The 22350-nt window shown below is 41.3% G+C and overlaps 1 protein-coding gene across 5 annotated transcripts in view; it reads right to left on the reverse strand.

Annotated features, from left to right (window-relative positions):
- Nucleotides 1-22350, reverse strand: part of LOC129820836 (tensin-1-like) — a 310756-nt gene that overhangs the window by 38554 nt on the left and 249852 nt on the right. For all 5 annotated transcript variants that reach the window (XM_055877855.1, XM_055877852.1, XM_055877854.1 and 2 more), the window contains 3 exons: nt 17999-18128; nt 17617-17682; nt 17339-17455 (listed from right to left, as the gene is read on the reverse strand). In XM_055877855.1, the coding sequence (XP_055733830.1) occupies nt 17339-17455; nt 17617-17682; nt 17999-18128 (313 nt within the window). The remainder of the gene's footprint in view (nt 1-17338; nt 17456-17616; nt 17683-17998; nt 18129-22350) is intronic.

Consider the following 22350-nt stretch of genomic DNA (forward strand, 5'->3'; position numbering starts at 1 on the left):
ACACAAGGAACATCCAAATCATACTCAACACACACACTACACAGCCTTCACCTCTCACCCACCCATGAAAATTAGCCACTTTTACTCTTGTAACTAGGTTCAATGACTGCCATTTTACTAGCTATCAGAGTTAACATTAGGGAATAGAAACAAGCTGTTACTGTGAAAGGAAAAACCACACCCTGCAATGGGGAAAGAATGAGAAGGAAAAAGAATGAGAGAGAGAGAGAGAGAGAGAGAGAGAGAGAGAGAGAGAGAGAGAGAGAGAGAGAGAGAGAGAGAGAGAGAGAGAGAGAGAGAGAGAGGAGAGAGAGAGAGAGAGAGAGAGAGAGAGAGAGAGAGAGAGAGAGAGAGAGAGAGAGAGAGAGAGAGAGAGAGAGAGAGAGAGAGAGAGAGGTGGTCAGTCCCTGGATGGGAGACAAGATGCTGCTGGAAGTGGTGTTGGAGGGCCAGTAGAAGGCACTCTTTCCTCTAATCTAAAAATACATCTCCTAATTCTCCAGGGTAGTGATTGGGGACATTGCCTTGTGTAGGATGCTGTCTTTCAGAAGGGATATTAAAACGGCTGTCCTGACTCTCTGTGGTCACTAAAGATCCCATGGCACTTAACCCCGGTGTCCTGACTAAATTCCCAATCTGGCCCTCATACCATCACGGTCACCTAATCATCCCCAGCTTACAATTGGCTCATTCATCCCCCCTCTTCTCTCACCTGTAGCTATTTGCCAAAAAATATATGAAGTTTAGGCATTAACTCCAAAATCTTAAGGTTAGATATTAACTAAAAAAATGTAAGGTAAGGTTTGTTTCGAATAGGTTTAAAACAATACATCTCAAAAAAACTTTATCACTGGATTCCAACTTGCAATCTTTGGAATCAGAGGCATATAAATTCTTCTTGAAGGTAACAGCGCTCACTGTTGCCCCTAGTGGCCGGTTTCCACATCCTCTCCCGACGTCTTCAGACATGGAGGGACGTTGAATACGGACTTGTATCAAGGGTGACCTGGCTGGAAAGTGAGAGGTGCTCAATAGTATCTGATCTGGAGCAGGGTACCAATGAGATTGCACGCACACACACACACACACACACACAAACACACACACACACACACACACACACACATACACATACACATACACACACAGATACTTTGTATCGGCACAATGTAATCCTGTTCATGTACACAATATACAGTGTACTGACATCTCCTTACTATGTTTTTAACTACAGATTTCTTCAGTTTGAGCTCCACTGAAGACTCCATCTTACCTAGCGATCTCCTACATTTACACCGCTTAGGAAACACTGGCTTTACTGTGAAACAGAGCACAGAACCACAGAGAACAAACATACTGCTTCTCCTTCCAATGTGACAAGACAAAAATTGACACACCTTGATATACATTGATACACCCTGATACACCCTGATACACCTTGACACCACTTGATACACCCTGATAATCCATGATGCACCCTGATTCATCTTGATCAACTCTGATACACCCTGATTGACCATGATACACCTTGATAGACCCTGATAGACGTTGGTAGACCCTGATACAACTTCATAATTATTGATACACCTTGATAAACCCTGATACGCCTTGATAATCCTTGATACACCTTGATGACCCCTGATACACCTTGATAACCCCTGATACACCCTGATACACCTTGATGACCCCTGATACACCTTGATAACCCCTGATACACCCTGATACACCTTGATACACCTTGATGACCCCTGATACACCCTGATAACCCCTGATACACCCTGATACACCTTGATACACCTTGATGAACCCTGATACACCTTGATACACCTTGATACACCTTGATAACCCCTGATACACCCTGATACACCTTGATACACCTTGATGACCCCTGATACACCTTGATACACCTTGATACACCTTGATAAACCCTGATACACCCTGATACACCTTGATACACCTTGATAACCCCTGATACACCTTGATACACCTTGATACACCTTGATAACCCCTGATAAACCTTGATACACCTTGATACACCTTGATAAACCCTGATACACCCTGATACACCCTGATACACCCTGATACACCCTGATACATCTTGATACACCTTGATACACCCTGATACACCTTGATAAACCCTGATACACCTTGATAACCCCTGATACACCCTGATACACCCTGATACACCTTGATACACCTTGATAACCCCTGATAAACCTTGATACACCTTGATAACCCCTGATACACCCTGATACACCTTGATACACCTTGATAACCCCTGATAAACCTTGATACACCATGATACACCATGATACACCCTGATACACCTTGATAACCCCTGATACACCCTGATACACCCTGATACACCCTGATACACCTTGATACACCTTGAAACACCTTGATAAACCTTGATACACCTTGATAAACCTTGATACACCTTGATAAACCCTGATACACCTTGATAACCCCTGATACACCCTGATAACCCCTGATACACCCTGATACACCCTGATACACCTTGATACACCTTGATAAACCCTGATACACCTTGATACACCTTGATACACCTTGATACACCTTGATACACCCTGATACACCTTGATAAACCCTGATACACCTTGATAACCCCTGATACAACTTGATACACCTTGATAACCCTTGATAAACCTTGATACACCTTGATAAACCTTGATACACCTTGATAACCCCTGATACACCCTGATACACCTTGATACACCCTGATACACCTTGATACACCTTGATAAACCTTGATACACCTTGATAAACCTTGATACACCTTGATAAACCCTGATACACCTTGATAACCCCTGATACACCTTGATACACCTTGATAAACCCTGATACACCTTGATAAACTCTGATTAACCCTGCTCATCATTAAGACATCAACATGATCATCATCATCATTAAGCTATCATTATCATCGTCATCAATACATCAACATAACCATCATAATCAAGACATCAACATTATCATCATCATCAAAACATCAACATGATCATCAACAGCAACATTATCATCACAAATACATCAACATCATCATCAAGATCATCATCAAGACATCAACATTATCATCAACATCAAAACATCAACATGATCATCAACAGCAACATTATCATCATAAATACATCATCATCAACACCATCAGAATCATCATCAAGACATCAACATTATCATCATCATCATCAACATTATCCTCATCATCATCATCTTTGTACAACTCTATGCTGCTCAGTCCACTCAGAGTTAATAATGATGATAGCAGTCATTTGGAAGCTATAAAGTAAGTGCAGAAGACTGTTCAGGCTGTAGTTCTCCCTCCTGAAGTTGTATCTGAAGTGTTTTCAGTTTAGAACAGCCATGCCCAGTAGCATGAGTTGAGGTCAGATTCCAAACGGATAGAAAATCTAATGCCATCGCAGCCTTTTACAACAGCCACACTATTTATGTCTGTGTGTGTGTGTGTGTGTGTGTGTGTGTGTGTGTGTGTGTGTGTGTGTGTGTGTGTGTGTGTGTGTGTGTGTGTGTGTGTGTGTGTGTGTGTGTGTGTGTGTGTGTGTGTGTATGCGTATGCATACTTGCATGTGCGCAAGGGAGCAAGCGTGTGTGAAGAGTACTAATATTTATGTCTATTGTGGCTGCTAATTTGTGCACGTGTGTGTGCGTGTGTGTGTGCGCACGCATGTGTGTGTGTTTTATTGGCTCCAGGAGGAAAATGCTTCGCTGTATGATCTCACACACATTTCTCAGGGGACCTGTCTGCATCCCTGAAACCTTTTCCTACCTAATTACCCAGCAGGGAGATTGTTCCATGTCATTCGCCCTGTCTGTCTCAAACTATGTGGGTGTGTGTGTATGTGTGTGTCTGTGAGATCGTGCTACCCTTGGAGTGAATCAGGTGTTCTCTGAGATAACATCTCAAGCTACTTCACAGTATATATAATATTATTACTATTATATTACTACGATTATTTTACTTCTATTATATTACTTCTATTATATTGCTACTATTATATTACTTCTATTATATTGCTACTATTATATTTCTACTATTATATTACTACTAGTATATTATTACAATTATATTATTACTATTATATTACTACTAGTATATTATTACTATTATATTACTACTAGTATATTATTACAATTATATTATTACTATTATATTACTACTAGTATATTATTACTATTATATTATTACTATTATATTATAATATTACAATTATATTGCTACTATTATATTACTACTATTATATTATTACTATTATATTACTACTATTATATTACTACTATTATGTTACTACTATTATGTTACGACTATTAAATTACTACTATTATATTACTACTATTATATTACTACTATTATATTACTATTATATTATTACAATTATATTACTATTATAGTATTACAACTATATTACTACTATTATATTAGTACTATTATATTAGTACTATTATATTATTACTATTATATTACTACTATTATATTACTGTTATATTATTATATTATTACTATTAAAGTATAACTACTAATACTATTATAGTATTACTATTATTATATTATTCAAATTATTATTATTATTATATTAGTATATTATTACTATTAAATTAGTACTATTATATTATTAATATAATATTATTACTATAAAAATTTTACATTTGTATTATGGCTATTATATTATTAATATTATTACTATTATATTATTACAGTATTACTATTATAGTATTACTATTATATTATAAACACTATAATTATTACTATTATTACTATTAAATGATCACTATTACATTATTGTATTACTATTATCATATGACTATCATATAATTACTATTCAATTAAAACTTAAATTATGACTATTATATTATAAGTATTAAAGTATGAATATGACATTATGACTATTATATTATAACCAATGCATTATTACTAGTATAGTATTACTATTATAAGATGATATTATATTATAACTATTATATTACTACGGTTATATTGCTACTATTATATTACTACTATTATATTTAATATTACAATTATATTATTACAATTATATTATTAAATTATTACTATTGCATTATTACTATTATAGTATTACTATTATACGATTATATTATATTATAACTATTATATTATATTACTACTGTTATATTACTACTATTATATTACTACTATTATATTTTAATATTACAATTACATTATCACAATTATATTATTAAATGATACTACTACTACTATTATATTATTACTATTATAGTACTACTACTATATTATTTATATTATATTATTAATATTATATTATAATATTACAATAAACTATTACAATTATATTATTAAATTATTACTATATTATTATTACTATTATTTTATTACTGTTATATTAATACTGTTCAATTATTTCTATTATATTATCATCATATTATTATTATATTATTACTATTATATTATAACATTATATTATTACTATTATACTATTTAGATCACATCAATTCTCTGTGAAACGCTGATGTGCCTGTAAAAGCGCAAGTACAGATACAGCTCCACAATAAGGAACATATTTGGCTTTGGAAGCACAGTAGCTGAACTCCAGTCAGTAAGTCCTTGGAGCATCATGCTGTTGCCTTAGTCTAAAGCCATCCTGTATCTTCCACAAACACGTACTGTACTGTCAGCACAGGATTCCACTCTGGAGATCATTAAATATACATCGGTGGCACCTTCTAGATCTATGAGACAGCACTACTTAAACAATGTGTTTGGAAAGACGAGAACATTTCAAATGAGTTTTGTTACAGAATGGTCAGATACCTTAATTCATCTGCACAGGAACACACACATATAGACATGGACTCAGTCTCTCAAACACACACATAACACACACACAACACACACACACACACACACACACACACACACACACACACACACACACACACACACACACACACACACACACACACACACACACACACACACACACACACACACACACACACACACACACAGCATCTCCCTCTATGTAGAGCAATCAATTTCTGCTCAGCTCACAGCCCTGCATGGGAAAAGTCTGAGGTCATATGAGGCGATGCTTTAATCGGCTCGCCATGGCTGGAGAGGACCCAAGGAGTCCAGGGGGCAGCTCATTTCCACATCTCCTTCCTACAAGCAGACTGAGGATAAGCACTACTCATAAGCCATCAGACTAATTTAGTTCAAATCAACTTCATCCTCTGTGGATGCTTTCAATTCATTTGCTTCTTTGATTACATCCGATTCTTCCTCCTCAAATCGTTTGTTACTCGCTCCCTGAACCAATCATCACCTTAAAGCCAAAAAGTCAGCGAAACCTATGAGATGACACTGAAAAGTCAAAATGTCCTTAGGTTGACAGTGAACAAAGTGTGTATACGTGGGTGACATATCCTCTTATTAAAGGCCTTATTTCCATACACATAGTTTATTCCCTTACAATTGACTTTGAATTAGGCCTTTGTAATGCCGATGGGCTCTCAGAGCTTTGCAGTCCATTCACACACAAACAGTCTAGAGAACCCAGCCACAGACAGTCTAGAGAACCCAGCCACAAAGAGTCTAGAAAACCCAGCCACAGACCGTCTAGAGAACCCAGCCACAGACAGTCTAGTGAACCCAGTCATAGAGAGTCTAGAGAACCCAGTCATAGACAGTCTAGAGAACCCAGCCACAGACAGTCTAGAGAACCCAGTCATAGACAGTCTAGAGAACCCAGCCACAAAGAGTCTAGAAAACCCAGCCACAGACCGTCTAGAGAACCCAGCCACAGACAGTCTAGTGAACCCAGTCATAGAGAGTCTAGAGAACCCAGTCATAGACAGTCTAGAGAACCCAGCCACAAAGAGTCTAGAGAACCCAGCCACAGACAGTCTAGAGAACCCAGCCAGAGACAGTCTAGAGAACCCAGCTACAGACAGTCTAAGTAACCCAGCCACATACAGTCTAGAGAACCCAGCTACAGACAGTCTAGGAAACCCAGCCACATACAGTCTAGGAAACCCAGCCACAGACAGTCTAGAGAACCCAGCCTCAGACAGTCTAGAGAACCCAGCCACAGACAGTTTAGAGAATCCAGCAACAGACAGCTTAGAGAATCCAGCCACAGACAGTCTAGAGAACCCAGCCACAGACAGTCTACAGAACCCAGCCACAGACAGTTTAGAGAATCCAGCCACAGACAGTTTAGAGAATCCAGCCAAAGACAGTTTAGAGAATCCAGCCACATACAGTCTAGTGAACCCACCCAGAGACAGTCTAGTGAACCCAGCCAGAGACAGTCTAGTGAACCCAGCCACAGACTGTCTAGTGAACCCAGCCACAGACCGTGTAGAGAACCAAGCCACAGAGAGTCTAAAGAACCCAGCCAGAGACAGTCTAGAGAACCCAGCCAGAGGCAGTCTGGAGAACCCAGCCACAGACAGTCTAGGAAACCCAGCCAGAGACAGTCTAGTGAACCCAGCCACAGACTGTCTAGTGAACCCAGCCACAGACTGTCTAGTGAACCCAGCCAGAGACAGTCTAGAGAACACAGCCAGAGACAGTCTAGAGAACCCAGCCTCAGACAGTCTAGTGAACCCAGCCAGAGACAGTCTAGGAAACCCAGCCACATACAGTCTAGTGAACCCAGCCACAAACAGTCTAGAGAAACCAGCCTCAGACAGTCTAGAGAACCCAGCTACAGACAGTCTAGAGAACCCAGCCACAGACAGTCTAGAGAACCCAGCTACAGACAGTCTAGAGAACCCAGCCTCAGACAGTCTAGAGAACCCAGCCACAGACAGTCTAGAGAACCCAGCCTCAGACAGGCTAGAGAACCAAGCCAGAGACAGTCTAGAGAACCCAGCCACAGACAGTCTAGTGAACCCAGCCAGAAACAGTCTAGAGAACCCAGCCACAGACAGTCTAGAGAACCCAGACACAGAGAGTCTAGAGAACCCAGCCACAGACAGTCTAGTGAACCCAGCCACAAACAGTCTAGAGAACCCAGCCACAGACAGTCTAGAGAACCCAGCCACAGAGAGTCTAGAGAACCCAGCCAGAGACAGTCTAGAGAACCCAGCCACAGACAGTCTAGAGAACCCAGACACAGACAGTCTAGTGAACCCAGCCACAGACAGTCTAGTGAACACAGCCACAGACAGTCTAGTGAACCCAGCCACAGACAGTCTAGAGAACCCAGCCACAGACAGTGTAGAGAACCCAGCCGCAGACAGTCTAGAGAACCCAGCCGCAGACAGTCTAGAGAACCCAGCCACAGACAGTCTAGAGAACCCAGCCACAGACAGTCTAGTGAACCCAGCCACAGACAGTCTAGAGAACCCAGCCACAGACAGTGTAGAGAACCCAGCCACAGACAGTCTAGAGAACCCAGACACAAAGAGTCTAGAGAACCTCAACGTCAGAGACTCCAGTCATCCAAGTCATAGACTGTTTTTCAGAGCGCCAAGTCTGGGACCAAAAGGCTCCTTAACAGCTTCTACCCCCCAAGCCATAAGACTGCTGAACAATTAATCAAATGGCCACCGGACTATTTACATTGACCCCCCATTTGTTTTGTACACTGCTGCTACTCGCTGTTTATTATCTATGCATAGTCACTTCACCCTGACCTACATGTACAAATTACCTCAACTAACCTGTAACCCCGCACACTGACTCGGTACAGGTACCTCCTGTATATAGCCTCGTTTATTGTTATGTTATTGTGTTACTTTTTATAATTTTTTACTTGAGTTTATTTGGTAAATATTTTCTTAACTCTTCTTGAACTGCTTTGTTGGTAAAGGGCTTGTAAGTAAGTATTTCACGGTAAGGTCTACACTTGTTGTATTCGGCACATGTGACAAATAAAGTTTGATTTGATTTGTCTGGAGAACCCCGACTATCAGACTATCCACATCAGCTTGCGACTTTCTTGCGAAAATTCCAAAGTCCCATTGCCTCCATGGTTGCTGCCTGTTCCATTGGGCTGACTGTAGTGCCTCACTACTTCAGGCACATCATTGGATGACAATTAAGTAATTCAAAGGATCCGATGTGGTGGAGCTGACAGACAGAGGGAGACACGGCCTTGCCAGACTTTTGGCTGTGTGCAGTGTGTGTGTGTGTGTTTTGTACAGTACACTCTCGCTCTTCCTCCTGTTGTCATCTCTTCCTCCTGTCCTCTTTTCCACTCCTCCACCCACGGCCATTTCCCAAGGTAGTTAAGCCCAATGTAACAACAAAAAAAAACTGTTATACCGTGTCAGCCAAACAGCTGAAAGAGAGATAGAGAGAGAGAGAGACTGTCTGGACACCAGCTGGAGTCAAGCTGACAATGGCTTGAGTCAAGCTGTGTGAGAACCAGTCATTCATGCATATTAGCACCCATGGCTAACATCAACATGCTAACTGCTACAGGCTAACTGCTACAGGCTAACAGCTACAGGCAAACAGCTACAGGCTAACATCAACATGCTAACTGCTACAGGCTAACAGCTACAGGCTGAAAACAACATGCTAACAGCTACATGCTACCAACAACATGCTAACAGCTCCAGGCTAACAGCCCTAACTGCTAACTTTGTTCCTTTAAGACTAGGCAGTATCTCTGGTAGCAACTCCTGAGGCAGACAGGCTTGTCCCCCAGAATATTAGATGTAACCATAAGCCACAAGTAGGCCCTGACCCTCTGTTAGGGAACCATCCACAACACTATATTACCAATCAGGCTCCCTGCTCCTCAAAGTAGACAGACCCCACACTTTGTTATGTTTTTATGCCTGTCACCTTCTCCCAGAGGACATTATTCCTGGTCGGTTACACAACGCCCAATCGCTTAAGTTTGGAGTCAAAGCAATGTAATCCCCAAAGCACTAAACAGAATGACTGAGACTGGGGCTAGTTTGGGTCTGTTTCCACCACAAAGGCTAGAGAAGGCTAGCTAGACGGTTCACCTCTGTGTCCTGTGAGATTGAAAAACACTGCGTCCCCACAACACACAATGTCAACAAACATGAAACACATTCAGCCGGAGGATACAATGTGTTGCATGATACAACGGATGCTGGTCAGACGCTGTGTGTTCAGGAGAAGGCTGGGTTAGTGTATATTGTACATTAACCCGAATACTAAAACAAACGTTCCCACAGACTCAGACAGACACACGCACACACGCACGCACGCACGCGCGCGCGCACGCACGCACACACACACAGCTGTTAAAGTGTGTAATGAGTCATCTGGAAGAGTGTTCCATCTTAGACAGCATACATCCTGCATGTCCACAGCCCTACATCAACCTCCAGTATCTACAGTCTACATCAACCTCCAGTGTCTACAGTCTACATCAACCTCCAGTGTCTACAGTCTACATCAACCTCCAGTGTCTACAGTCTACATCAACCTCCAGTGTCTACAGTCTACATCAACCTCCAGTGTCTACAGTCTACATCAACCTCCAGTGTCTACAGTCATATATCAACCTCCAGTGTCTACAGTCTACATCAACCTCCAGTGTCTACAGTCTACATCAACCTCCAGTGTCTACAGTCTACATCAACCTCCAGTGTCTACAGTCTACATCAACCTTCAGTGTCTACAGTCTACATCAACCTCCAGTGTCTACAGTCTATATCAACCTCCAGTGTCTACAGTCTACATCAACCTCCAGTGTCTACAGTCTACATCAACCTCCAGTGTCTACAGTCTACATCAACCTCCAGTGTCTACAGTCTATATCAACCTCCAGTGTCTACAGTCTACATCAACCTCCAGTGTCTACAGTCTACATCAACTCCAGTGTCTACAGTCTACATCAACCTCCAGTGTCTACAGTCTATATCAACCTCCAGTGTCTACAGTCTACATCAACCTTCAGTGTCTACAGTCTACATCAACCTCCAGTGTCTACAGTCTACATCAACCTCCACTGTCTACAGTCTACATCAACCTCCAGTGTCTACAGTCTACATCAACCTCCAGTGGATGGTGATGTAATAGTAATACCTCTACTGTAAGCCCCAGAGACATAAAATAAATATTGTAACACTATTCAAACACGCACACACGCACACACTCACTCTCACACAAAAGCACACACTCACTCTCACACAAAAACACACACACACACACACACACACGCACACACACACACACACACACACACACACACACACACACACACACACACACACACACACACACACACACACACACACACACACACACACACACACACACACACACACACACACACACACACACACACACACACACACACACACACACACACACACACACACACACACACACAAAGTTGAAATTCACAAGATTTAATTTGACAAGATGCATTTTGATTTAAGATGTTGCACTTTATTATAAAGTTTATAAAGCCTCAATAAAACATGTCTTCATATAAACAGTTAAAATGTTCAAAATGTTATAATTCCACATTCAAAGTTAGATAATTATGTGAACATTCAATGGAATCATATTTGTCTGAAAACAACCTTTAGTAAAACAAGAATTTGTTTTAGATGTGAGACAAAAAGTGAAATTCAATAGAAACTGTCAGTCACACAGCCTTGTAGAGACACATACAGTATTGTACACAGCCTCCTTAACATACACCTCACTAGTACAGAAAATCACCAAGTAGTCAGTGTTTAAAAAGTCTGATGTCAGTAAGTAATTGAAAAGTGGGTGAGGACAACGGTCCCCCGTGTCAAAGAAGAAGTACACGTCTCATCATTTGCAGAATGTAGTGCATTACTCACTTTTTGTTGTACAGTTTGTCTCTACTGTCAACTGTTCAGCCTTCTGATCCAGTAGAAGAAGACCAGTGTCGACCAATCAGGATGTTAACAGAAGAGAGAGTAACACAACTAACCAACTCCTAGCAGCTCACTGCCTGTTTATCTGTCTGCACTGAGTAAGATCACACACACTCTGTCACTCCTCTTATGTGACACACACCACAAAGGGCTGCACAGGAGTGTGAGACTGTGTGTGTGTTTTTGGCGACAGAGGAGATTGCATTCGAATTAGATACAAACACACACACAGAAATCTAACTCGCACCCCCAAATATTCTAGAAATGTGGTGGGTTGTGCAACAGCCACAATATTCTAGTTGGATTGACAGTTGGATGGTAAACAAGACTCAGGACTGTTTGAAGACCCCTGCTGGGTTCCTAAAAGGACACCTCTTGGCTCCATCTATCTCACCCATCTCTAACTACCTCTCACATTAATATCATGAGAAACACAATTTTTTTTATTTTACCTTTTTTAACTAGGCAAGTCTGTTAAGAACAAATACTTATTTTCAATGACGGCCTAGGAACCTTGGATTAACTGCCTCGTTCAGGGGCAGAACGACAGATTTTTTTACCTTGTCAGCTCAGGGATTTGATCTTGCAACCTTGCGGCTAATAGTCCAACACTCTAACCACTAGGCTACCTGCGACCACTAGGCTACCTGCGACCAATTTAGATGAACCTGTTGATAAGGGGAATAGATGTTAGTTTGACGTTGGGACTCAAATTAGTCATGTGATCTCTTGTTTATGTTCTCTAGTCAGTGCCTCACCTTAACACCAAGCTACAGGCTAGTCAGTGCCTCACATTAACTCCTAGCTACAGGCTAGTCAGTGCCTCACCTTAACTTGCAGGTACAGGCTAGTCAGTGCCTCACCTTAACTCTTAGCTACAGGCTAGTCAGTGCCTCACCTTAACTCCTAGCTACAGGCTAGTCAGTGCCTCACCTTAACTCCTAGCTACAGGCTAGTCAGTGCCTCACCTTAACTCTTAGCTACAGGCTAGTCAGTGCCTCACCTTAGCTCCTAGCTACAGGCTAGTTAGTGAAGTCTATGAGACACTTAGCTTAGCTAGTAGTGGGACTGTTTTGAGTTGAGTTTTACAGGGTAACATTGATCACAAGTGCTCGAAGAGTAATGGAATTGCTTCATTTTACTACATGGAGATTTGTATTTGGAGCCAGTATTTTAGAAGAGGTGATTGGACTCAAGTAGTCCAAGTAGTCCTGTCTCAGCCTCCAGTATTTATGCTGCAGTAGTTTATGTGTCGGGGGGCTAGGGTCAGTTTGTTAAATCTGGAGTACTTCTCCTGTCTTATCTGGTGTCCTGTGTGAATTTAAATATGCTCTCTCTAATTCTCTCTTTCTCTCTTTCTTTCTCTCTCTCGGAGGACCTGAGCCCTAGGACCATGCCTCAGGACTACCTGGCATGATGACTCCTTGCTGTCCCCAGTCCACCTGGCCGTGCTGCTGCTCCAGTTTCAACTGTTCTGCCTGCGGACGTGCTTGCCGTCCCGACCTGTTCACCGGACGTGCTTCCCGTCCCAGACCTGCTGTTTTCAACTCTCTAGAGACCGCAGGAGCGGTAGAGATACTCTTAATGATCGGCTATGAAAAGCCAGCTGACATTTACTCCTGAGGTGCTGACTTGCTGCACCCTCAACAACTACTGTGATTATTATTATTTGACCATGCTGGTCATTTATGAACATTTGAACACCTTCGCCATGTTCTGTTATAATCTACACCCGGCACAGCCAGAAGAGGACTGGCCACCCCTCATAGCCTGGTTCCTCTCTAGGTTTCTTCCTAGGTTTTGGCCTTTCTATGGAGTTTTTCCTAGCCACCGTGCTTCTACACCTGCATTGCTTGCTGTTTGGGGATTTAGGCTGGGTTTCTGTACAGCACTTTGAGATATCAGCTGATGTAAGAAGGGCTATATAAATACATTTGAAGTAGTCGAAAAGGTGTTTGGGTGTGACCTAGTCATCGGAGGAACAGCTGCTCACCTGTTGGCTAAAGCTCAGTGTCACGTTTAGATAGAAATGCCACAAATAGAGTGGTAGATAGAAATGCCACAAATATAGTGGTAGATAGAAATGCCACAAATAGATTGGTAGATAGAAACGCTATAAATAGAGTGGTAGATAGAAACGCTATAAATAGAGTGGTAGATAGAAACGCTACAAATAGAGTGGTAGCTAGAAATGCTTCAAATAGAGTGGAAGATAGAAATGCCACATATAGAGCAGACATGATGCCTTTCTCTACATACCGTATCAGAGAGACATGTCTGTTCTACCCAATATACTGTATTTCTATCTGAACGATCCACATCGTTGTGCTCTATTGAATGCAGCCCTGGTCAAGGTGAAGGAGACTATGTCTGTCAGTCAGTCAGTGGATATGATTTGTTGACTCTATTTGGAAAGCCCTTTCTGTTTACTACACTCTATGTGTCTAGGTTGTGACAAGCCTTTTACCCTAGGAAAACAACTTCAATTTAGCCAAACTGCTAGCTAAGTACTCCCACTAAATAGTTTGATTCCAACTGTGCTGGTAAACACATAAATCTTCTATGTGTTGCTGTCTGTTCCTAACCCCATTGAGTTGGATGAGCTAATTGCCTTCTCAGTGTAGACTAACGAGGCTGCAGCTAGGAGAGAACACACTTAATTACAGTGGAAATGCAAAACACCAGAGTTTCCTGGAACCCATAGACTTCTTGTGCCATTACCACAAACATTCCGAAAGGAGGCTTGTTTCCCTGCAAAATGGCCGTCTGGCAGCTAGTACCCCAATCCCTTTTCACAATCACAATGTCAATGAGCTAATATTCAATGGCCTAGCTTTACATCCATACTGCCGTGCTGGCAGAGTGAAGTCATGGGCTCGGGGTCACAATGGGCAAGTGAGATTTGATGTCTTACAGCCCCAGAATGGGTCAAATTTGGCACTCATGTAAGCACACACACACACACACACACACACACACACACACACACACACACACACACACACACACACACACACACACACACACACACACACACACACACACACACACACACACACACACACACACACACACACACACACACACACACGATACAAGAAGAGAGGTGGGGACCTCTGCTATTTCTGCTGCACATATTTAAAGCAGTAGTTGGGTGTGCCTGTGTGAAGGGATGGGCATTTTATGACCTGAGTGATAAAACATATCGTCGTGGGCATGACCTCTGCCCTTCCATCTATCCAGAGGACCAAGAAAAGCAACATGGGAAAACATGCAGGAATGCTACCAGAACAGAAACCAATTTCAGTACTAGGATGAGTTATCTTGGATCAGTAATGATAATCACATGATTAAAAAAAGAACATTATAGATAGCCGTCTGTCACGTGTGTATTTATATTCCAAAAACTCTTAGAAAAAAAGGGTGCTATCTAGAATCTAAAAGGGTTCTTCAGCTGTCCCCATTCAGCCGTCCCAATACGAGAACCCTTTAAAGAACCCTTTTTGATTCCAGGAAGAAGCTTTTTAGGTTCTGTGTAGAACCCTTTCTACATAGGGTTCTACATGGAACCCAAAAGGGTTCTACCTGGAACAAAAAAGGGTTCTACCTGGAACAAAAAAGGGTTCTCCTATGGGGACAGCTGAATAACCCTTTTTTCTAAGAGTGTATGATTTAATATGAATCAGCAGTAATACTGTGAGAGGTATTATTTATAAATTAATCATTCAGAGATAAATTACAAAAAATATTCAAATCAAACATGATTGATTAATTGATTAATTGATTGATTGACATGTACAGTATTTGTATCAAGCGAATGGAGCATCACACATTTAGCCTTCAATAGACAGCGTGAGAGACTATTTAGAAAACAGCTGAAGGAACACAATAACAACAACACTCACATGTTACAGCTCTTCAGTTTGGTCAGAGTGAACATATCAGTTTGGTAGGAGTGAACATATCAGTTTGGTAGGAGTGAACATATCAGTTTGGTAGGAGTGAACATATCAGTTTGGTAGGAGTGAACATATCAGTTTGGTAGGAGTGAACATATCAGTTTGGCAGGAGTGAACATATCAGTTTGGTAGGAGTGAACATATCAGTTTGGTAGGAGTGAACATATCAGTTTGGCAGGAGTGAACATATCAGTTTGGTAGGAGTGAACATATCAGTTTGGTAGGAGTGAACATATCAGTTTGGTAGGAGTGAACATATCAGCTTGGCAGGAGTGAACATATCAGTTTGGTCAGAGTGAACATATCAGTTTGGTCGGAGTGACCATCGCTCCAAAATCAGGAATATCAGGAATGTTTTGTCCGAGCCTGTGGCTGGACCCCGGAATGTGAATGTTGCGTGTATATGTGTGTGTGTGTGTGTGTGTGTGTGTGTGTGTGTGTGTTTGTGCATGTGCATGTATTTGTGTGTGTGCTCCTGTTGCTTCATAGTTCACTTTAAACACCAGAGGCGTGAAACTGAACACACATCCTAGACGTGACACCATGTCCTTGCCTTAAGGCGTCCCCTGCCATTCTGACAATCACACAAAGTAAAGCATGTTATGGAGTTACAGCATGTCACTGCTATCGTTACGTTCAAGGTAAGTCATTATATATTTCTTATTCAAATGAAGAAAAAAATATGTAATAAAGAAAATAAATTTACTGTATCTAATCAATGTCCCCTTCTCACAGAACGACAAAAAAATTGCCAAAGAGTAGAAATGATAAGACTGTCTTATCCACTAAGTAGAACAGAACTTGGTTCTGGTATGTCTTTACCAACAGGAATGATATCTAGATCTCAACTGGAACCTCAACATAAACCTCAGGGTTGGAGGGTCATTTATATGACTTAATACAAGTCCTCTGTGATACGTCAAGGGTTGACCTGCCTGGTGCTGGAGATTAGGGATAATTCTATTAGGGCTTTGATATGCTCTGCCTCTGCCTCACTCACTCACTCACTCACTCACTCACTCACTCACTCACTCACTCACTCACTCACTCACTCACTCACTCACTCACTCTCTCTCAGCAAAGGACACACCACAGCCAGTCTATAGACACAAACAGCCTTTTGATGTGTGTGTGATTACAATACGTAGAGATACTTGGAGTTAGGTTGGTGTGTATGTGTGGCCATAGATGCTAGGTTAACTTCTGAATTTCCCTCCTGCTCATTTTAGGAGGCCGTACCATGGAGCGGTACATCCTGGACTTTACAAAGGGAGTGGTGTGTGGTCCCAACTCTGTGTGTGTGTGTATATTGTCACGTTAAATAATGTGTGTAAGACCATCAACAACAATGTATGACCAAAAAACTGTCTGTGTGAAGGTATCCCAATTTGTACAACGGATAGTTTCGGCCACACAACCTTGGTTGAGAGGAATTTGAAGCAACCACATCATGAAATCATAGTGTACATCAGGGAAAAGGGATTCCTCCTGTACGCATGCCAAGTGGCTGTACTCACCATCCATATTGTCCTCACAATGCTGATTGAAGTTCTCATAGGAGTCCCAGCGGATTAGAGCATCTTGGGTATTGTAGTCCACTGAGACAGTGGGCCCATTCTCCAAGTGGTCCATCCCTGGTGGGAAAAAAACACATACAGAGGGGTAAAAAAAATGTCAAAGCTTTACTCATACAATAGGAGGTAGTGTCTGTCATCTTCAACACATGTCTGTTTTTGAATGAGCGGTAATTTGCTTGGAGAAAATGGCTGCCAAGAAGAGGAGTAGGTATGCCTACCATTGATTTTTTCTGGGCCAAAGGAAAAGACAAACTCCACCTTTCCAAAATCTGGGAATCTGTCATCTGGTTTGAGGATGAGAGAAGAGAATAAAAAGTGTCCATGTTTAAAGCAATGACGGGAGATTGCAAACAGGTTTGACATGCATTATGCAGCCAAATGAAATATGATGGAATTTAAGACTCCTTAATACTCCGTTCACATAGAAACCCTTTATGCAGCAGTATTCAAAACGTAACTTTGGAAAAAGTATGCAATATATTCGTTATGATGATCATATATAGTTGGGTCATCATCAAGGCACAACAGTTTCACGTTTTCAGTCAAATCTATGTTTCTCAATTCTCTTCATTATGCTGGAATTTTTTGTATCTTCCTTACCCTTGAAGGTCTCATCGAGCTCATCCTTGCCAAAGACGATTCCCAAGTCATGCACAGCGCATGTATGGAACTGCACCCGGAAGATCACATCCCGCTGTGGGCTTCGGAAGTGCTTGTGGTAACACTTCAGCTGCAGTGGACAGGAAGATAGATGTCATTTTTAAAGAGGTCTTTCTGGTTTCTGGGCTTCTGTTACTGAATCCCAAAAAGAGATGACTTCAGGGCTTTCATAGATTTCACATTGCTCAAGTCACAAAGTTTACCTCGGGAAACCTTCATTGACTTTCTGTTACTTTCACAGTGTTCAGATCACTAGGACAACTGGAAAACATGTGAAAGCATTTGAAGCAGGACTTTATTTTGCTTGGAGTTTTGCCATTTTGGAACCATTCCATTCGTTCCATTGTACTGGGCAAACTAAATCAAGCACAGACATATGTTTTTGATTCATATCTGACATACAGTACAGTGTCATTGTGAAATACCAGCTGATAACATAGGAGCTTGATTCACAGTACAATCCTTTAGGGCATCTGGCAGTGTGCTAGAGAAAGCAGCTCTGTAAATGTATAGTCTGCCTTCCCAAACAAGAGCAGTATTATCCAGACCATTGCTACCGCACAAGAGCCTTGTAAAGCCTTGTAAACTCAAACCCTACAAAAGAAACTCTTCACTCTCTCCCCACTGTGTTTCACCCTGGCTAGGGGTTGGCCAGATCTTTTACAAGGACCTCACATTTACAGGTACTCAAGGAATATTTAGCTTTGTGCTTAGCCCAAATGACACACTGCACACAAACTATAGCTGAACTGGGGAACTGGGGTGAATGTACTGAGCAAATTTCAGGGTGCATATGCCTGAATAACATCTCAATTGGACTGGAAGTATCATTAATTGAGCATCAAAATAACCCTGAGAAGATATGAGTCAAGTTAATTTTGCCTCCTAACCCTGAGAAGATGAGTCAAGTTAATTTTGCCTCCTAACACTGATAGGATATGGGTCAGGTTCATTTAGCCTCATAACCCTGATAGGATATGGGTCAGGTTCATTTAGCCTCATAACCCTGATAGGATATGGGTCAGGTTCATTTAGCCTCATAACCCTGATAGGATATGGGTCAGGTTCATTAGGACGAAAATGGAAACAGCAGGGAGGGAACACCTGGAATAGTCTAATGAGAAACGGACATTTTAGTTTTCAGTTGCGAAACATTTTAACACCCTTTCTGTTACATGCCCTAATGCATGTCAATGATTTATTCATTTATTTTCAGACATTGTTGGCCGCAACAGCCTCTGTTCGTCATGACATAATAGATTGCTTTGGTGTACATGTTACACATCTAGCCTGGTTAAACGAAGCTGAGCGCTGGGCTCAACCTACAGTTGAAGTCGGAAGTTTACATACACCTTAGCAAAATACATTTAAACTCAGTTTTTCACAATTCCTGACATTTAATCCTAGTAAAAATGCCCTGTCTTAGGTCAGTTAGTATCACCACTATATTTTAAGAATGTGAAATGTCAGAATATTAGTAGAGAGAATGATTTATTTCAGCTTTTACTACTTTCATCACATTCCCAGTGGGTCAGAAGTTCACATACACTCAATTAGTATTTGGTAGCATTGCCTTTAAATTGTTTAACTTGGGTAAAACGTTTCAGGTAGCCTTCCACAAGCTTCCCACAATAAGTTGGGTAAATTTTGGCCCATTCCTCCTGACAGATCTGGTGTACCTGAGTCAGGTTTGTAGGCCTCCTTGCTCGCACACGCTTTTTCAGTTCTGCCCACACATTTTCTATAGGATTGAGATCAGGGCTTTGTGATGGCCACTCCAATACCTTGACTTTGTTGTCCTTAAGCCATTTTGCCACAACTTTGGAAGTATGTTTGGGGTCATTGTCCATTTGGCAGACCCATTTGCGACCAAGCTTTAACTTCCTGACTGATGTCTTGAGATGTTGCTTCAATATTTCCACATAATTTTCCTTCCTCATGATCCGCCATCTATTTTGTGAAGTGCACCAGTCCCTCCTGCAGCAAAGCACACCCACAACATGATGCTGCCACCCCCGTGCTTCACGGTTGGGATGGTGTTCTTCGGCTTGCAAGCCTCCCCCTTTTTCCTCCAAACATAATGATGGGCATTATGGCCAAACAGTTCTATTTTTGTTTCATCAGACCAGAGGACATTTCTCCAAAAAGTACGATCTTTGTCCCCATGTGCAGTTACAAACCGTATTCTGGCTTTTTTATGGCGGTTTTGGAGGAGTGGCTTCTTCCTTGCTGAGCAGCCTTTTAGGTTATGTCGATATAGGACTTGATTGATTTGCACTTTTCACACGTCTTCTTCCTAAGCGGTATGAAGGCTGCATGGTCCCATGTTGTTTATACTTGCGTACTATGGCTTGTACAGATGAACGTGGTATCTTCAGGCCTTTGGAAATTGCTCCCAAGGATGAACCAGACTTGTGGAGGTCTACAATTTTTTTTCTGAGGTCTTGGCTGATTGCTTTTGATTTTCCCATGATTTCAAGCAAAGGGGCACTGAGTTTGAAGGTAGGCCTTGAAATACATCCACAGGTACACCTCCAGTTGACTCAAATTATGTCAATTAGCCTATCAGAAGCTTCTAAAGCCATGACATTTTCTGGAGTTTTCCAAGCTGTTTAAAGGGACAGTCAACTTAGTGTATGGAAACTTCTGACCAACTGGAATTGTGATACAGTGAATTATAAGTGAAATAATCTGTTTGTAAACAATTGTTGGAAAAATAACTTGTGTCATGCACAAAGTAGATGTCCTAACCGACTTGCCAAAACTATAGTTTGTTAACAAGAAATTTGTGGAGTGGTTGAAAAACGAGTTTTAATGACTCCAACCTAAGTGTATGTAAACTTCTGACTTCCACTGTAGGTGAAGTGAAACAATGCACAGCGTTCAGCCTGGTTAAATGTCCCCGGCACATGACGGAAATATTCACTTCCATGAACCAGCCTTCCTTAGCAGTGATTAAGCAGTTGGGTAGAAGTTGAAGGAACTAAAAAATATTTTATTTGCAGAGACAAAACAAACAACTCTAGATGAGGAACGAGAGGAAACAAATGGCCTGCGGCTGTTGTGTGGCGCCATGGGATATATAATTCCCCCCACTGGGATTCTGGGGGGGGGGGGGGGCAATGCAAGTGAGCCTAGTTTGAGGAGAAGCGGAAGAAAAAGACACAATGACACTGATTCATAATGTCCTTCAATATGAAATATGCCAGATTATAAAGGCAAAAAAACATATTGACAGTGTTGATATCTTGTAAACAGAAAGCATGAAAACCTGCCCCTGTGACTACAGCTAGAATTTAGTCAAGAAGTAATGTAGAACAGTTTTTAAAGACAATGTGATATTATGGGGAGAAGGTGGCAGTTGACGCTCATCCACTGCATTTCTATACAATTAAAAGAAAACTCTGATCAGTCTACAAACACACAGCCTATTAGCTATGCTAATAGCCGCTACACATTAACTCAGGTCCGGGATTAAAAACTATAATTGAATATGTACGGAGGGATCTGTTGGCAGAAAAAATATTTGATATCACGTCTGCTCCCGCTCTTCCCTCCCCAGGTGCTTGAGGGCGCCAGGATGCCCTGCATCACGCACTCCTGTCATCAATTACACGCACCTGCCTTCCCTCGTCACGCGCATCAGCGATATTAGACTCACCTTGACTCACTCACTCATCTGTTTATTTCCTCCCCTATATTCATCAGTTCCCTCACTCTGTTCCCTGCTGATGCATTAATTGTCTTTTGTTTTTGTTACGTGTTTGCTGACGCTGTTCCTGTCTCGTTCCATGTCCGTTATTTATTAAATGTTTTACTCCCCGTACCTGCTTCGTCTCTCCAGTGTCATTCCTTGTGACATTTTATTAACAAAATTTTAACAAATACGTTTGCTTGACAGATTATGTATTTATTTATTTTGCCGTTTTATAGCTAATTTACTGCAATTCTACACATTTTGCAATGGCGTGGGGAGACATTTTTGCAGTTTTAAAATCTAATTTCCTGCAATTCTACACATTTTGCCATGACCTATGCCATGTTAATATGATATCTGAGTGAGAGTGACTAACAAAATCATTGGGGGTCTCCTGGAGGTCAGGGCCCCTGGGCACGTGCCCGGCATACCTGATTGGTAATTCGGTCATGATACAAGTTTAGATAGCTGGCTAGACTAACTAGACTATTTACCAATGCCCAATGGGCACAGACATCAGTTCAACTTCTAGTTTTGATTTAAATTTGGTTGAGATGTAAAGTGAATTCAACAAAAAAAATTCACCATGTCATTG

This window comes from Salvelinus fontinalis, chromosome 23 (genome assembly GCF_029448725.1).
Source record: "Salvelinus fontinalis isolate EN_2023a chromosome 23, ASM2944872v1, whole genome shotgun sequence".
NCBI classification, from domain to species: domain Eukaryota; kingdom Metazoa; phylum Chordata; class Actinopteri; order Salmoniformes; family Salmonidae; genus Salvelinus; species Salvelinus fontinalis.